This window comes from Scyliorhinus torazame, chromosome 10 (assembly GCF_047496885.1).
Source record: "Scyliorhinus torazame isolate Kashiwa2021f chromosome 10, sScyTor2.1, whole genome shotgun sequence".
In the NCBI taxonomy this organism is placed as follows: domain Eukaryota; kingdom Metazoa; phylum Chordata; class Chondrichthyes; order Carcharhiniformes; family Scyliorhinidae; genus Scyliorhinus; species Scyliorhinus torazame.
The window spans coordinates 244,688,396-244,707,391 of record NC_092716.1 but is presented as its reverse complement, the minus strand read 5'-3'; the positions used below and the strand labels follow the sequence as shown (position 1 = coordinate 244,707,391).

The 18,996-nt window shown below is 44.1% G+C and overlaps 1 protein-coding gene across 1 annotated transcript in view; it reads right to left on the bottom strand.

The window, feature by feature from the left end:
• The window catches only part of alx4a (ALX homeobox 4a), a 64,026-nt gene extending 45,400 nt beyond the window's left edge, over nucleotides 1-18,626 (bottom strand). Inside the window, exon 1 of the mRNA XM_072466635.1 lies at nucleotides 18,085-18,626. Within this exon, the coding sequence (XP_072322736.1) occupies nucleotides 18,085-18,436 (352 nt within the window). The 5' untranslated portion in view covers nucleotides 18,437-18,626. The remainder of the gene's footprint in view (nucleotides 1-18,084) is intronic.
• Between the last annotated feature and the right edge of the window lie 370 nt (nucleotides 18,627-18,996).

The window sequence follows — 18,996 nt, the reverse complement described above, 5'->3', positions numbered from 1 at the left end:
GTATGTTTCCCCAGTAATTGGGAGAATGGATCAATAACAGAAGGATTACCGGGAATCATCTGCAATCCAACAAGACGTTCCTTATTCCGATTGTTTTAAACGCTAAACCATCCCTCTGCAGGAATCATATGTTTTAACACACAACCGTGTGCTAACTCTGGGAGCCCCCATTGAGACCCCAACCCCTCAATGTGGGTTCATTTTTAAATTCCATATTCCAACACAAAACAGACCCTGGAAATGCAGAAGGCACCAATTTATACTGCGGGTACAAAATGTGTGCGTGTACTGAACCAGGTACAAAACAATACTTGCTAACGGATAATAATGTTTCACACTCTCGGAGAAACATTGGTTTAATGATGGTCGCTTCTATAATGCTGTTATATGTCCAACCCTAATGATCTGAACACATATGGAAATATACCCTGACATTTTAATAAATATACCGACATTTTAATAAATATACCCTGAAATGTTAATAAATATACCCTGAAATGTTAATAAATATACCCTGACGTTTTAATAAATATACCCTGAAATGTTAATAAATATACTCTGAAATGTTAATAAATATACCCTGACATTTTAATAAATATACCTTGAAATGTTAATAAATATACCCTGACGTTTTAATAAATATACCCTGAAATGTTAATAAATATACCCTGAAATGTTAATAAATATACCCTGACATTTTAATAAATATACCCTGAAATGTTAATAAATATACCCTGACATTTTAATAAATATACCCTGAAATGTTAATAAATATACCCTGACGTTTTAATTAATTAAGTTTCGTTTGGAGAGCTCCCCGCTTTAACATATGACATAAGGCTTGATCTGCTGCATTTTCAAAAAATAAATCTTTATTGTCCCACTAACAGTCCCGCTAGAGAAGAGGCAGAGCGAGTAAGGTACTGCCATGGGGGACTTAGCTGGGCCATCCCTGTTCCTTAGCCCAGATTTCAGAGAAGCTTCTTGACTGTGGCCCACGGGGCCCCGTGGTTTTTTATTAACAGACAATAGTCGGCGTCAAAGGGACCAATTGATTGGAAAAGAGCAAATCCCAATGTAGCCACTCTTCCCTGCTGTCCCACACACTGAGCAACTTGACAGGATGTCCAGAATGAGGACGGCGCTTACCTTCCAACCGCTGCCGTACTCGGCAAAATTCAATTTTTAAAAAGCAAATTTCCGCACTCCGGGTTTCGCAGTCGAACAGCCGGGCAGAGCTTCTCCCGGAAGTTTGGAGATTCCTCTTAATTTTTGGTGCAAAGGGTTTGGTGAGCGAGAGGAGGACCTGCGGCCGGAGACAAGGAGCCAATGTGGGTTTGATCAGAGTTTCGTTTAGGGGGGGGGGGGGTTCAAAGTGAAAGTGAACTCTCTCTCTCTCTTTCTCACAGCCCAGCTCAGCTCCTGTGATTTAAGGAGCGGAAAATGGCACAAGAAACTGCGTCATTGCCCCATGTGTGCTCAATCTCCCCAAATAAACGCACACATCGCAGGATAAGGAAGGACGTGGAGCGTGCAGCCGCTCCCAGGTCTCAACTCCCAGAGACACAATCATTCACAAAATGTTACAGAAGAGGGAGGGAGGGGGGGAAGGGGAATTGGAGGCGTGTTTCAAAAAGAAAACGCAGGATGAACTCTCTAACCAGGCCGGTAATGTGCAGAAACTCCCACTCTACATTGCAACTTACCAAGTGTGTTTGAAGTGGTCGAAATCCAACAAGAATGCAAACCCCCCACCCACACCCCCTCCTTATATTCAAACTGAGATTGTAGTTATAACCCTTTACCTGGGATCACATTAAACGCGCACAGTTTGAAGTGATCACGCTATCTTGACGAGAGATCCAAGCCTTTTTGACCAGAGGTGCAGCCAACTGTGCAGGTACAGATGGGCACCGCTGGACTCGCTTGAACCGAGTTATATTGGACTTTGGGGGCAACGCCAGTTGAAGGAAGTTTAACACGAGTACAATTGTTACGAGGATTCTGCGGTTAATTGGAATAAAGTTGTGGAAACCAATCCTCGGCTGCCTTTTCCGATTCGGAACCTCTGCGAGCGAGGATGTCCGCGCGGTTTAATCGCTGAATGTTGTTCAAAACGGATTCGCGCTTCCATTGGGGGAAGAGTGGGCGTGGGGGGGGGGGGGGGGGGGGGGGTGTTGATTACAGATATCTGTGCAAGGATTCACACAAACTCTCATCTTCAGACATGCCAGTGTACAATTTATAACATGTCTTCACAACCATGGTTAGATTAACACTTGGCACAGATTGGGAACTCAAGTTTCTTTAATATACTCCAGAGGAAGTTGTTACTATTCTGGTCTTTCCAGTTAACCCGTCCTGTATGATCGAAACTGTAAAGTTTGCCTATTCAGTCACATCTTCCTCATCTAGACCCTGGGTTTAAACTTCTGCAGATATTATGGACAAACTGAGTTTCTATCGAAGACACTGAGTCACTCCCTTATCCAGAAGGAGGGTCGTTTCTTGACCATGATTGTGTGATACTTGTGAAGCCTGTCCTGGAATGCAATGTGCTGTTGGCACATTCCCAGTCAGCTGAAGGGCACTCCCTGTTTGGCGAAACTTTTGAGAGTCGAGTTCACAGGATCCAGGATCCCTCCCGACAGGATCCAGGATGTCTCCCCTCCCCCTTGCTGGCTGAGTCTCCGGGGTACACGGAAGATAGGACCTTGATCAGAGTTGGGGTTGCAACTCTGATCAAGGTCCTAAAACACCAGTGGTGCGATGCTACCCATGGAGCTAGGCTGGCGTCAGGGTGCCCAGCAGAACACAGATCAATGATTGAGCTTCCACAGCCCTCTGGGGGCAAGCATTCCAAAGGTTCCCCACTGGCGGAGTGAAGAAATTCATCCTAATCTCAGTCTTAACGAGCCCATCTCCTACTCTGAGACGTGTCCCTGGTTCTAGAATCACAGCCAGAGGTCACATCCTATCCACACCCACCCTGTCACACACCTTTTAAGAATTTTGTAAGTTTCAATCAGATCACCTCTGATTCTTGGAAACTGCAGAGAATCCAGTCCCAGTTTCCCCCAATCTCTTCTCATAAGACAATCCCACCATCTCAGGAATGGGCCTGGTAAACCTCCATTGCACCCCCTCTATAGCAAATAGGGAAGGAGACCAAACCGGATACAATCCTCCCGGTGCGGTCTCACAGAGGGTTTTATACAATTGAAGCGAGACATCTTTACTCCTGAACTCAACACAATCTGATTGTTCATGGCGGCTGGTGGGTGGGGCAGCATTTCCTTGGTTTCCTCCACCCCCCGGTTGTTACACATCACTTCTCATCACATGTGCTGTGTGTAACTTTGTATGTTGTTATTTTTACACATTGACCAATTGTTCTTCTTTTCAGCTGAAGCCTGTATAAATTTGGGAAGGCTTTCTAGACAGGCCAACAGTCACTATGTCCTTTTTCTTTCATTTCGCACCTTAAATTTACGCCCCCGCCCCATGCCGGTATCAGCGTTCTTTCTCCACCAAATAAGGAGATACTGAAGTAAAATCATCAGTGGAGGGGTATTCAAACCTTCCTGAGACGTGACGTACGTGTCACTGATCTGAACTTCATCCTGCTGGCAAAACGGGCTGAGATAAACAATTTATTTGTCGATTTGATCAGAATAACAACCCCTATCATTTTCCCATTGCACCATCCAGTGTGTGTGTGTGTGTATGTGTGACTTTAGTGTCCTTCTGGGCTTAACCGACCTCCTGACCAGCTGTTGAGCACTGTCTGTGTAAATAAATATTTTCTCCATTAACATGTCCTTCATGACATTGAACGAATGCCACTGCCCGAGTATAACCTGTGCCTGGGTTGACCTTCCTCTTCCATTACACGGTCCCGGATTATTCCATGTGAATGGCATCTAGCGGTTCTTCATAGTCTCTCACACTCCAAGGAATCATGGAAGGTTACAGCACAGAAGGAGGCCATTCGGCCCATCTTGTCATGCCAGCCTGAGGACACCAGGTGCCCATTCTAATCCCACCTTCCTGCACCCGGTCCATAGCCCTTGAGCTTAGAGCACTTGAGGTGCAGATCCAGGTTCTTTTAAAGCAGTTTAGGGTCTCTGCCTCCACCACCAACTTGGGCAGCGAATTCCAGACTCCCACTACCCTCTGCGTAAAAATGTCTTCCTCATGTCCCCTCTACATCTTCTGCCACTTGTCTTGAATCAATGTCTCGGCCAATCTCTTTGCTGTCTTCACTCTTTCTGGTGCCTGGGTTCTTGTGCTCAGTACCTCAAATTTGGTCAGAACATTCTGAAGACAGTTTTTAGAATCCTGTTTTTTTGCGATAAATTTATATAGATCATGTTAGTCCATTTGGTGAATGATTCACGTTCCACAAGCAATCCTACTTAGAGGACATTCTTGAATTTATATATACAGTCAGGAGGATGACCTGCTCGAAGTGCATCGCTTGGTCTATCAATTTGATTGCAACTGTGGACTCTATCCTGAAATGTTGCTGCCACATTTGGGAAAGCTGCCCTCAGCACCTGCATCACAGGGACTGCAGCGGTTCAGGAAGGTAGCTCATCACCACCTCATGGGCAAATAGGAATGGGTAACAAATGCTGGTCTAACCATATCCCGTGAAAAAATTGAAAGCAAAACTTGTCAAATGTCTTTTGGAAGTCTACGCACACACAGCATCATCCCCTTCCATTATTTCATTAAATAATCCAATGAAGTTATTCAAACACAATTTGCCAGTAACAAATTCATGCAGACATCCATTTATTAGCCCATTTCTTTTCAAGTGTTAAATTATTTTATCCTGGCTAATTATCTCCTGAAGGTTTCCCCACAATTCATTTTCGGCTTTTGTCAAGTTTATCCTAACCTTTTTAAACGTGGATGCAACATTTGTAATCCTTCAGTTTTTTTGGGCACCACGTCTGCCATTCTGTATCCAAGGAGAATTGGAAGATTGTGGCTAGAGACTCTACAAGTGTACCCACCCTCCCCCTCCCCCACCATACTTCTTATTTCGCTCAGTCACCCCATCTGGATTGGGTGACATTCCTACTATTGAGGACTGACAATCTTTGAATGCATCCTCTTGTATCCTATTAAATATTTCTATTGCCTTTTCCTTTACTACTACATTGGCAGCTTCATCTATTGAAGACAGATATAAAGTAGTGATTTAATACCTCAGCCATTCCCCCTCTCTTCAATAGAACTTGTCCCTGATTGTCCCAATTTCCTTTGACCCTTTTGCTATTTGTGTTTGTTTGGAGGTTCTATGTTACTTTAGCCACTAGTCTATTCTCAGATTTTCTCCCTCTTAGTTCCATATCTTTGCTGTGCGTTTTCGTTATATGCAGCTTTGTTCTCTACCATATTATTAATGTTATAGTTTCTATAAGCCTCCTTTTTCTGTCTCACTGTTATCTCGTTATCTTTCCTGATCCTGGCAGCTCTAGCTTTGGAATCCCTTCATTTCCCGCTCATGGAAATGTGTCGGCTCAGTAACTGGACTATTTCTTCTTTGAAAGACACCTATTGTTCAATTACTGTTTCAGTTAACAACTTTTTAATTCCAATCCATCTGGTCCAAATACCTTTTTAACTCCTCAAAGCTGGCCCTCCAACAGTTCAATATTTATTTTTATACATGATCGCATCTTGACTTTTTTCATAAGTATTTTTGGCATTATGATCACTATTCCTGAAATGTTCTCCTGCTCAAACTGCACCTACTTCAATTTACACCCAGAACTAAGTCTGGCACTGCTTCATTCCTGCTTAGCTTGGGACCACATTGATTGAAAAAAATCTTGTACACCTTTCAGGAATGGCTTCCTCACTTTTCCCTGTAAATTGTGACTATCCCATTCTATATTTGGATAATTGATATATTCCCCCTACCCTCCATTATTACTGCATTGTATTTCTGGCCTGGGGAGGCACTGGCATAGTGGTATTGTCACTGGACTAATAAACCAGAGACTCAGAGTCATGCTCTGGGGACCCAGGCTCAAATCCCACCGCTGCAGATGGCGAAATTTGAATTCAATAAAAATCTGAAATTAAAAAGTCTAATGATGACCATGAAACCATTGTTGATTGTTGTAAAAACCCCAAAACTAATGTCCTTTAGGGAAGGAAATCTGCTGTCCTTACCCGGTCTGGCCTACATGTGACCCCAGATCCATAGCAATGCTCTTAACTGCCCCTTCAAGGGCAATTAGGGATGGGCAGTTATTGCACCTTTCTGTAATTTGCCTGCATTATCCAGATTTCCTCCTGGCTATTTGATAGCTTATTATAGTGAAAAAAACTTGAATATTTCTTAACATTCAAGCATTAAGTTCCCAATCGTCTCTTCTGAGTCAGGTCTCTGTTATTGCCACTATATCACATCCTATGTGGTGCCTTGTACTTTCTGCTTATTTACCCCATACCGCGCATTGGAAAACATGCCCCCCCTCCCAAACCCATCTTGGACTGCTTTGCATTTGCCGCCTGTCTGATTTCCTCCTATTTCTGAACCATTCTTTACACTGGTGTGATTTGCTATTCTCGGGTCCACAATGCTTCATCCACCTGCCAAACGCAACCTCCCCCATGGTACTAATTAACCTTCCCATGAGGGAATGTATCCCAGCTCTGAAGTACAACCTATCCACCTTGAACATCTACCTCTGACATGAGTCCAAAAGCCCCACGAATTTGCAGCCCTCCCTGCTGAACTATTTATTCTGATACATTAACCTGTATTATCCTGAAATTCCTCTGCTGAATTGTGATTGCCACTGGGATTAATCCAGAGATTACTTACTGCCTTTTAAGAAGCTGCCTTTTTACTCCCTTCCTAGATCCTGACTTTAGAATAGCATTCTACATTCCTTCCAATGCCATTCATACCCACTTGGACCACCATTGTAGACTAAATGGGCTGAATGGTCTCCTTCTCTGCCATAATGACAATGACTTCTGGCTGTTCCCTATCTCTCTTTCCCCTGCCCCCAGCCCCACACAAAATCTTAGGCGCCCTCTGCTATATTCTTTCCCCTGGTACTATAGAGACATCTCACCATGTGGACAATTGCTAAAGCACCTCACTGTTATTAAATCACCCATGACCACTACATTTCTACCTTTTGATGTGCCCCTTTGTGCCGTCCTTTGCCTCCCACAGTGCCCTGGATGTGCTGTAGACTGCACTCTCCCAGAGTGTCATCACCTCACTGGTCTGTTCCTTGTATAAATGTGGCTGGCTTCCAAAAGTATACTCGATACTTTACATCTGTAACCAACTCGGCAGGACCAGAGGAGGCCAAATAATGGGAATAATTGGATTGTTTTGAATGAGAATCTGGACAACCCTGGTTATAGTTTGAAGTCAAGAGATAATCAAATGCTTTGCTGATTTAAGAAAAAATACATTTAAAAACAATTATTCTGGATAACTTTAAATACATTTTTCACTTTGCAATGATATGTTTTGAAATCTAAAATACTTTGGAAGATGTCACATGTTAATGAACTACATCACATAACAATATTTGCACATGCACCATCTTGCTCACTAAGCCACACTGCCTATCTACCTCCCCTCCAATTCAGATCTCTCTCTTTCTCCCCATTTCTTTCTCTCTCTCTATTTCTCCCCCCTCTCTCTTTCATCCCCTCTCTATCCCTTTCTCTCCCCCTCGCTCGCTCTATCTCCCTCTTTCTTTCTCACTTTCTCTCCATCACTCCTCCCCTCCTTCTCCCTCCCTCACTCTTTCTCCCTCTCATTCTTTCTGCTCCTCTTCCTCTCTTTCTCCTTTTTTTCCCTCTGCCTTTTCCTTCTGCTGAACCACCAATGATCCTCACTGTGTTCTTATGTGTAAGTCTCTATCTGACGTTGTTGCTTTTGTTTTGGAATTATTAAGCCAGGAATTCCCATTTGTTGCCTGTTACAACCAAACAGAAACCTTGGCTGCAGCCAGGGCCAGCAGGAACACAATCATTAAAGGAGAATATCAGCAATGGAGAAGGGCAGCACGGTAGCATAGTGATTAGCACAATTTCTTCACAGCTCCAGGGTCCCAGGTTCGATTCCCGGCTTGGGTCACTGTCTGTGCGGAGTCTGCACGTTCTCCCCGTGTGTGCATGGGTTTCCTCCGGGTGCTCCGGTTTCCTCCCACAGTCCAAAGATGTGCAGGTTAGGTGGATTGGCCATGCTAAATTGCCCTTCATGTCCAAAATTGCCCTTAGTGTTTGGTGGGGTTACTGGGTTATGGGGATAGGGTGGAGGTGTGCGGTTGGGTAGGGTGCTCTTTCCAAGAGCCGGTGCAGACTCGATGGGCTGAATGGCCTCCTTCTGCACTGTAAATTCTATGAATTCTATGAATCTTTGGTACCACAACAAATCTGAGGATAAAGACTGTTAGATCTGTGTACGGTGCATATACCAAGATGCTCCCACCCTCTTCCGCAACATTGACAGCGCTGATGAGGAGCAGTAATTCTGACCATTTTCCACCTATTTCTTTGGGGGTGCTGGAGTCAGTTTCAGTATAACCTGCTGTATCATGGCTGAAATTGACTAACTCAAAACAAACTGAACTCAGAACATTCACAATCAGGAGATCTGAGCTGTCTATTGGAGAGGATTGCTAAATCATTGTGGAAATAGTTTTTTTTTTGTGGGTTGATTAAAAGAATATAATAAAATGTACGGTTGAAGCACAGGAGGAGGCCATTTGGCCTCTTGTGTCTGTGCTGGCCCTCTGAAAGAGCAATTCATCTAGTGCCAGCCCCCCCCACCCCAAACATGCTTAATTTACAGATAACAATCCAATTCCCTTCAGAAAGCCTCAGTTGACTCTGCCCTCCTCACACTCTCAGACAGTGCATTGCAGATCCTAACCGCTCACCGTGTGAAAACATTTCTCTTCATATCATCAATGCTTCCCTGCCAATTGCCTTGACTCTCTGAGGCCTCTAGTTCTTGCTGCTTCAACCAATAGGAGCAGTTTCTCCCTTTCAACTCTGTCCAGACCCCGCACGATTTTGAATACCTCAATCAAATTTCCTCTCACCCTTCTCCTCTCCAAGGAAAACAGTCCCAACCTTTCCAATCTATCTACACAACTGAAGTTCCGAGGACCCAGGTTCGATCCCGGTCCTGGGTCACTGTCCTTGTGGAGTTTTCACATTCTCCCCGTGTCTGTGTGGTCTTGCCCCCACTACCCAAAAATGCGCAGGGTAAGTGGATTAAATTGCCCCTTAATTGGAAAAAAACCCAGCTGAAGTTCTTCTTCCCCGGAACTATTCTCATGAATCTTTTCTGCACCATCTCAAACATCTTCACATGCTTCCTTAATTGTGGTGACCAGAACTGGTCACAATACGCCAACTGAGGCCAAATCAGTGTTTTAGCCACGTTTACCATAATGACCTTGCTTTTGTAATCTCTGCCCCTATTAATGAAGCTCAGGATGCCATTTGCTTTAATCACCACTGTTTCAACCTATCCTCTGACCTCACCTTCAACATAAATACGTGATGGACTCTCCCCTCTTTAGAGAATTGTGCCATTTATTTTATATTGCTTGTCTACACTATTTCTACCAAAATGAATCACTTCATGCTTGTCTTCATTGAATTTCATCTGCCACTCATCGACCTATTCCACCAACCTGTCTATATCACTTTGATGTTTTACACAATCCTCCTCCTAGTTCGTAATACTTCCATGTCATTTTGTATCATTCACAAATTTTGAAATTGTGCCCTGTACACCGAGCTCCTGGGCCATTTGTCTCAGTTGGTCAGATGGCTGGCGCAGATCAGGTTGGTGTCAACAGCATGGGGTTTGCTCTCTGTTCTGGCTGGGGTGGATTCAGGACCTGCCCCATGCTCTACCAATGTTGGAGGTCATGGCACTGTGGGCCAGATCTACCTTGGGCAGGGAACTGAAGAAGAAGATTCCAAGGCTTAGATCAAAAATATACATCAGGAAAAGCAGCAGTCCTAACACCGAACCGGAGGAATTCCGCTAGAAAATTTCCTCCGGTCTGGAAAACAACTGGTCACCAGTGCTCTTTGTCACTCCGCCAATTTTGTTGCCATGTTGCTACTGTCCCTTTTCTTCCGCGAACTCTAACTTTGCTCACAGGTCTGTTGTACAGCACCTTATCAAATCCTTTTTAAAATCCATGTACATCACAGCCACAGCATTACTGTCATCAACCCTCTCTGTTATCTCTCTAACAACTCCAGCCAGTTAGTTCAACACAATTTTCCCTTAAGAAATCCATATAGGCTTTCCTTAATGAATCCACATTTTCCAAGAAACTTTTAATTTTGTCATAAATAATTGTTCCTAAAGGTTTTCCCACCACAAATGTTAAACTGACTGGCTTATCTTCACACCTTTTTTTGAAGAACATTTGTAATTCTCCCATCATCTGGAACCACCCCAGAGTTTAAGGAATGCTTTTTTTTTTTAAGTTGAAGAATTGCAGAACTTAGTAAATGTGAATAATATAGGGTAAGTGTCCTTTAGAGTAGAACTGAGTCAACAGACAGAATTCAAACTTTATAGCCATGTGTTTTGTCAATGGCATGGCTCCCTCTCCACATGACTTTCCCAAGTGTGTTTTCTTTTTTCATGGAGCATTGAAATATCAACACAAAATAAAAATACTCCATAAAATGGAAAATAACCCTTTCCACCTGCGGTCTCTTGACATCCTAGTGAATAGAATTATGCATGCCCCCAAACACAAGACAGTGTGGTAACATGTTTCTGTTTAATTTGTAAAATATTTCAATACATTTTTCTGAAAAGTTCAATTGGAAGCATGAATGAATGGCAGCTGACAATGGTTTCATGGTGATCATTAGACTTTTATTCCTGATTTTTTTATTGAATTCAAATTCCACCATCAGCCATGATGGGATTTTGAATCTGGATCTCCAGAGCATGACCCTGGATCACTGGATTACTAGTCCAGCGACAATACCATTAGGTATTTTATCTCCTCCACCCTTCCGAATGGGCATGTACCTACAGCACAAAACCACTCCTCATTTTGCACTAATTGTCACTTGGTGAGGTCACAAGATGGGTTGGCACTAGATAAAATGTCACACTGATTGTCACATGTGGTAATCGTCTTAGTGTGGAACAGATATTTGCTGTAGATTAGATGGAGCTTTGCTTTGTATCTGTGCTGTAACTGGCCTGAGAGTGTTTGATGTTGAAATGGGGAGAGCTTCATTCTCCAGCTTGAAATAGTAACAAAGAAAAGAGGAGAACTGAGTGACTTTGTAACCTGGTCTAGCTTCACACGAGTTGTTTAGCTGATTCTTCCCCAAATGTAAAGATATAAAGAGGCATTTTCATACGGTATAACTTAGTTTCATGTTTAGAAGATGTGGGATACACGTTTCGTAAAATACTCAGTGAGGATCGTTCTTCTAACCAGTCACTTCAAAGTATCAGATATGTGCGATAGGCTAATTTGTTTTCTATGTATAACTTATTCTATCTCCCTCCCTTCTCTTTTGATCTAACATATATCTGACAAGGTATACGGTCATTTTGATGTATTTACATGTATAATGTGATTAGGATAAAGGTTATTATGGACCTTTAAAGAATCATCAAATAACTAGCCTCTGTTATTGGAACTGTGATATTATAAAGTAATTTTTTCTTGTAAATTTTATCAATCGGTATATATAATTAATAGATGGCAGAATTAATCTGGGAAAACTCGTGATTGGCAAGTATTTTGCTTTTGATTTTATGCACCCAGTCCAAAGATGTGCAGGTTGGATGGATTGGCCCTGTTAAATTGTCCCTTAGTGTTCAAAGGTTAGGTGGGTTTGTGAGGGAGTGGGTCTAGGTACGATGCTCTTTCAGAATGTTGGTGCAGACTAGATGGGCTGAATGGCCTCTGTCTGTACTGCAGGAATTCTATGATTAACTCAAATTGGAATGAGATGAGGATTTGATTGAAGATCAGCCTCAGGGTGACATTTGTCAGCCCACTGTTCGGAGATGGTCTCACATTTATCAAATTGCAAACCATCTCCGGTGATGCCGGTTCCTTCATCAATGAGCAGAGCTAGGCACTGAGGGTCAGCAGTATAATGGGTATGCCAGTCTCACTATCCAATTACTGCTCTGAGACTCCTGTTTAGGATCTAAAGTGCCTAACGTGTGAAGTATTGTCTGGAAATCAGGCCCTAATCTGGTCTGTCCTCAGTCGAATCTTCAACGGAACTGTTTTGAAAGAAACTGCCAACCTGCCCACAGACAGATCCAACCTCACTGTATTGAGAGGACAGCTTCTTGCCTGCACATCCTAATCTAAAACTAAAAAAACCTCAGCACCTGAATGCTTCAACCCCTGACTCCTCCCATTAGCTACACAATCTTACTAAACTGAACACAATGTTTCTAATGATCTACTCTTAATATGAACAAAAGTCCATTCAACCAAACTTTTACGGTGCTTTAATTGCATCACAGTCTCCAAACGGTCTAGCTGTCTTTCAAACTAGGATAAAAAAAACATGACTACAACAGTCACGCAATATCCCAGGCTTCCAACCCTTACTGCACCAAATACATATAATAGAAATATATCAGAAATTCCCACATTCGCCACACTGATCCCTCATTCCTTGTGTTTCTCCGAGTGGCTAACACAGCATTTGTTCTGATACAGCATAAGTCCAGTTCAAGATTTTGTCGCTTCGTTTTCCCAATTGCCCAAGCCGCTGACAGCCCACTTGGGAATGTGCTATGTTACTGACAACGTTCTGATGTGGTCAAAATAAACGCGGACCCCTGCTCTCCGTCTCCCTCTCCTTTTACGTTAAGACTCTGATAGCACTGCACAAAAGATGCACAAGAGCTTCTTTGTCACGGACCTCGTTTGGGAAGGTTGTTGTGGTGATACACCATCCCACAAATCGCAGAGCATAACTCCAGCCTCCAATTTCTGTGATTCGGCGCCATTCACCTTTGAATTACACTGCTGAAAATTTGGTGTCGTACTTGCGAATGACTTTCAGCAAACCGTTGGCCAGGCCCAAGGAAAGTTACTTGGGAACCCAGAGAAACACTTTAATATGTAAATCAAGAGTCGTATCCATTTGATGAATCTCCCATTTGGAAGTGCCCCCACCCCTCACCCTCCCCAAAAGGGGCAAAATATTTCGCCACTCATGCTGCCCACTGTAAATCGTGAAGATGAAATCTAAATTTACAGAACTGATGTAACTTTCTGCTACAAAAATCTTCGACCTTAATGAGTATCGTTTGCTCACTTTGATAGAATGTTAAGAAGATTGAAGCGTCTAACAACAGTCTTCAGAAAGCCCATGGCGTTTATTTGAATGTTAGTGTCGCTGAAAAAACATATATTTTTGTCCAAACATTTTGTCTTGACGCTCAGGAGGACACTTGACAAGAATGCCAGTGTCAGGGGAAAGGACTAGGGTAGACTGTACCACAGGAGAGTGCTGATTGGTTGGCCAGTGGGCTCGTGGGTGGAAAGTGCACCAGCTGATGAGTGCAAGATAATAAGCTTCGACAAAAAATATCTCCTTTTGCAATATTCAGTACTCCCAAACAACTATTTTGTTTGTCCTGATGATTTCCCGAATGATTGCCCATGAGAAGGTGGTGGTGATGCTCTTGCACCGCTGCCCTCCTTGTGGGTCCAGCCACAATGTATGTGGCTGTTTGATACAACTGAGCGGCTCATCACAGAGGACAGGTAACAATAACCCACCCTGCTGTGGACCTGGAGTCATGTGTAGTCCAGAGTGGGTGAAAGTGGTAATTTTCTTCCTTCTCTGAAAGTCATTCGTGCCACACTTGTGTTTTTTTAAACAATAATTATTCCTAGGCCTAACATTTTATTCCAGATCAATTGATTGAATTGGAATCCCCCCAGTTCCCGAGGTGGGGCTGTGAGCTATTGTCTCCCAAGCATTTAGTTTAGGCGCCTTGGTCACTGGCTCGGTAACATTGCCAGGACCTTACCGATGTGTGTCGTCGTCTATAAAACAACGACGGGCAATCTAATTGGTTCTCATGGGACACCAGGCTGCACTGAAGTCTAGTATTCCTGCAACAATTAGTCGAAAACTTGGCTACCGGTCACTTTGTGCTTTAATCCGTGTCCCCAGCCGAGCATTGAGCGAGCTGGATTCTGCACTTGCCAAAGTACCCGAGCATCTATCCTGGGAGCGAGGAGTCATTGCAAAGCATAGGATCAGGGCCCAGTTCATCCCTGACACTGCATATGGCCGCATGCAAACTCATCTTAGGGTAACTTTTATCTTTTGATAGATACACTCAGTTTCAATTCTTTGCATATCATTTCGGGCCTGACACCGAAATTGCTCTATTAGGAAAGGAAATAGCGCAAGAATTACGCGCTCTGATGTCTCCCTTAATGTTGTACAAAGAATTTGGCGTTCGATCTTTGGTACTGATCCAGGACTATTCTATGTTCTATGAATCATTGCACCATCAAGAATTTCTTAAGGCACCTCGTAACATGTCAGTCCTGTAATAAGAGTTAATATGACCAAAATATGAACATTCTTGTGCAAACCTTTCTTTCCCCTCTGTGTTTCTTAAATTAAAAAAATAAATATCCTTCGGTATCGCAAATGCGTTATATCTCCCCAGAGCACAAACATATCTGCGTTTAGCTGGGCCCTCACAGGAGAGGAGGTTTCATTCGTAATTGCGTAAAACTTGGAATGTGGAAATAATCTTATGCCGAGAGCTCAGGGTTACTGCGCTGCACATGGAGTGGGAACCTCCTGGGGTGCTGCAAACATGCGCTTTCTACGGCGTTAGTCTGGGACCGGCGATGTAACCGCGCGAACATGAACTTCAGCCAATTAAAAGGAGGACTAGTGTCCATGCGAGAGAGTGTTTACCCTTTAAACTGCTCAAGGCGTCTGCACATTTATCTGTCTGTGGCTGGTTGCAAAATGCTAGCGTTCCCCTAAATTGACGGGCAAAGAAATCCCAGGATTCATTCCTGTAGCCAGATTATTGAACAGAGAGAGCTGGTTTAAATGTAGTTTGGTTGTGGGTGGAAGGGATAAAACTGATTCGATAATGTCATAAGTACTAAAATGCAAATAGTCCAATTTGCTGTAGGAAAAAAAGGAGATTCGCAATGAGTACTTTGGACTAAAGAACAGTCATAGTTAGACATGAATACAACGGTGCTCCAAATCAGTATTTACTTCAAGGGCTGGCAAATACGTTCCTAACTATTTTGACGAAAGTAGTTGGAGTGTGCCTCGTCTATTTATGTGAAGGTTACACGGCTTCGAATCTGTTTGAAAATATCCGTAAGTTTGATGTTGTGGGCAAAGAGATGGTCTTGAATTCGCTGGTCTGCTAATGGGGCCACGACTTGAGATTGGGACAATAAGATCAAATGAGCCGTTCCCACAAATGAGCTTCCGGGTGCAGGTTTTATTTGCCCGGAGCCTCGCGATTATTCGTTTTGTATCTAAATATCCAGGGGTTTGGTTTGAAATGAACATCTGGCGGAATTGTGCACGGTCCCTGTAAGAATGTTTGGAGATGCCACACTCACTTTGCAACGGGGCAATGTGTAACGAAATAGCAAACTCATGTCTCAGCAGTGGGTGTAACATTTGCTGCTCATGTGGCTGGTATCGATCAGGGGAGAAGTGTAATTCGAACATTTAAACCCGTTATAACGGTGTGTGTAAGAAATGGCAATCTGGTAAGACATGGTGATATTGACTTCATGATTAATTCGGTTTACAAGGTTGGGTCAGAAGTACGAAGAGTTATTTTAAACTATGTATTTTTCGCACCTATTTATCTGCTATTGTGGGATCCTCCTCTCCCTCCACCAATTTGACTTTGTCCAAAATTCTGCTCCACATGGTGACCCCCCCCCCCCCAGCCCCCGTACTCGCTGACCTGTACCGCCTCCCTGATGAGCAATACCTTAAATTTCCCTCCTCGTGTTCAAATCCCCGCTGCGTCCTGGCCTTCCCTCTCCCCATAACCTCCTCCTCCAGCTCTCCCATGATTCTGCATTCCTCCATCTCGATATTCCTGTCCATCGCCCACTTTCTCCCCCTCCCGAGGGGAGGGGGGGGGGATGATTAGAGGGAAAATGCCTCTTAGTTCTTGAATTCCCCCCAAACGCGTCCCTCCTGCTTGATTGAGACCCTCCTGAAAATTGCCCCTTCGCTTTTCAATCACACCCCCTAACAACCCCCCCCCCCCGCTCTCCCCCCACTTTACCTGGACTGCGAAACACCTTTTGTCGTTTCCCCCTGTTCAAAAGGAGAGATATGCAAATGCAAGTTGTTGTTGTAAAGCCAACGCTTGACTTTTTGAAACCAACATCAAAAATAAGGCTGCAACATAATTTCCCGCCGAGAATAAAGGGAAGTTTCTAAAATAAACCAAAGGACAAGTACAGCCCACGCTTTTTCTGATCCCCAAATCAGGGCGCGAAGATAGAAATGAACCCTTTTTTAACAAGCAGATATTTTCACTGGCGCATTCTTGAGAACTGTGGTTCAAAGAACCGGCCGTGATTTAAAAAGCTGGCGGTTAAGTCATTGGAAGTGGGCGCATCAAATATTAATTTCACTTCTCGGTTGTGAGTGAGTCACAAATGTGCTGCTGAGCTCTAACTTCAATGTTCTTCAGCCGCACAACCTGATCGCATCGAGAACATCAGAGCAAGTGTGCGTGGGGAGGAATGTCCCTGTGACATACTCGTGGTAAATCTTCACTGTTTTTATTCCCCCTGACGTTGTGAATGAATTGCTTTCATTACTGAATAATGGAAATAGCATGGAGTCAACATAGGTATGTTACGCAGTCATAAAACTCAGAGAGTCCAATGGGCTCTGGGCAGCACTGAAATTGCCATTGACCCCGAGTGGGAAATTAATCGTCACTCAATACATCACCCAGTGACTCCAGCAGAAAAACAAAGTTAATCTTTTCAGTATAAATCAGCCCAAAGCACTCCGTTCTTCACTTTCACTTGTGTTGGGCGCTGTTTGTTTTGAAACCTCTGATACTGGGGTCACCTTTTTGTTTCAGTGTTGCTGCTGGGTTTTGGGAGAGTGGGCAGAGTTTGTTTGTTTTGGGGGGTGGGGGGGAGTTCTGGGAGTTGAGGGGCTGAAGCCGGATTCTGCTCTGATAGCAGCCGGGTTGAAGGTGGGAGCTGTGAGAGGGGACAGCCCTCCGCCTGTCCTGGGCCAGGCGGCTGATGGATGGGTTGTTAATGTAACCCGGCACCTTCTCCACTCGGGGCTCCGCTTCTTCATCAGCTCAGCTTGTTTTGAGTTATTGCCCCGACGATGTACACTCTGGCAATCGCGATTTAGTGGCAAGTGGAAGACAGGGCAGGTGCCTCTGGCAGGAAACTAGCGGGGGGAAAGAGTGTGGCGATGGAACAATAATATTAGAGTGCAGTCTCACATGAATGGCTTTTATTGTGTGCGGCTCGCTTGCCTAAACACTAACTCAACGTCCTCGAGTACAACACATATCCCGTCCCCCCCAGGTCTGCGCTCCCCCCCCTCCCCCCCCCCCCCCCCCCGGCAGCTCCTGAGGCGTAATCCTTCAATGGAGCTATTTCTTATTGAAGAGATTCCACATATCGCCTGCAGATGTTAGAGTTTAGTCTAAAGCGCCGCAGTCAACACGGGAGACAAAGACTGACGGTGACAATGTGTCTGTAAGGATAGATAAGACACTCACACACATCCAGCGAGCCTTACTTCTGTCTCGCCAAATAACAAAAGGGAAAAAAAAGTTCAGTAAAAATCACCATTCGCAAAGAAACATTCTCCTGCGATTCTGAACAGAATCAATCTTTTCAAGGCAACGTTATATTAAAGTACTTTTAATTCCACTCAACGAATATTTACTCCCCTAGCCCTCACCCCAGCATCGTGAAAGTACGAGTTTGTAACCTCTCAGCGTCCGGAAAGTAAGTTTTCCCCCTTTAAGGAGTGACTCACCGTAGCAGGAGATCAAACCGCCGTTGTGAGTGACTTCTTGAATCTTGTCCTCTGCCGGGGACTTGGCCGCTCTCCCGGCGCTCTGCATGTACAGATATTTGTTAAAGGCGCTGTCGCCGGTGGCGTTTTGAATGCTGTTGTCCAGTGGCTCACATTCCTGCTGGAAGGGGGTCCTTGACTTGTCAGCATAACTTTGGCTTTTGTTGGCCAGGAAATTGGGTGCGAACTTGTCACCTGGCTGGTATGTTCTAAAAGGAGAGTGCTGATGCTCTCTGCCCTGCGGAGGAGCCGGGTTGTAGTATGAATCCATACTCGCTATATCGCAGTAAGACACGCAAGTCTCCCCGTTCATTCCCAAAAATAGGTTTCGAGCACTTTCGAAATGCAGACCTGCCGGCTGGCTCCAGCAGGGAACTGTCTGCCGAAGGCTCTGAATCTGGGAGCGTTAGAGGGGAGCCGACTTGAACTCCAGTCCTTTTGTGGGCTTTTTTCGTGAGGGGCAGGGGCTTGTAGATATAACAACTCGCTGTATCCCAGACCCTCTGTGTCTCCCACCTCTCCCCCCCCCCCCAATTAATATGTAGATCAGATAAATGGGGAGGTCAGAACCTCCACACAAAACACTTCAAAAGAGGAACAATTAAACACATGACAGAAATGTAATTAGGAGATGAATATATATCTGTTCTTATCTCAAACCCCAACCGGGGACAATTTAATGGGCATGATGCAGTTGATTTGTAACGCCCTTCTTGAGTACTGGCTTTGTCCAAATGTTGCAGCCCAATTATATTGCACGGTCATGTATACACTGAGGAAGTGTATGCACTGAGGAAGGGTACACACAAAACCCGTCTAAGAGAACACGCCAATGAAAAAAAAAATCGTCCTTTATCCTACAGCAAAACATTC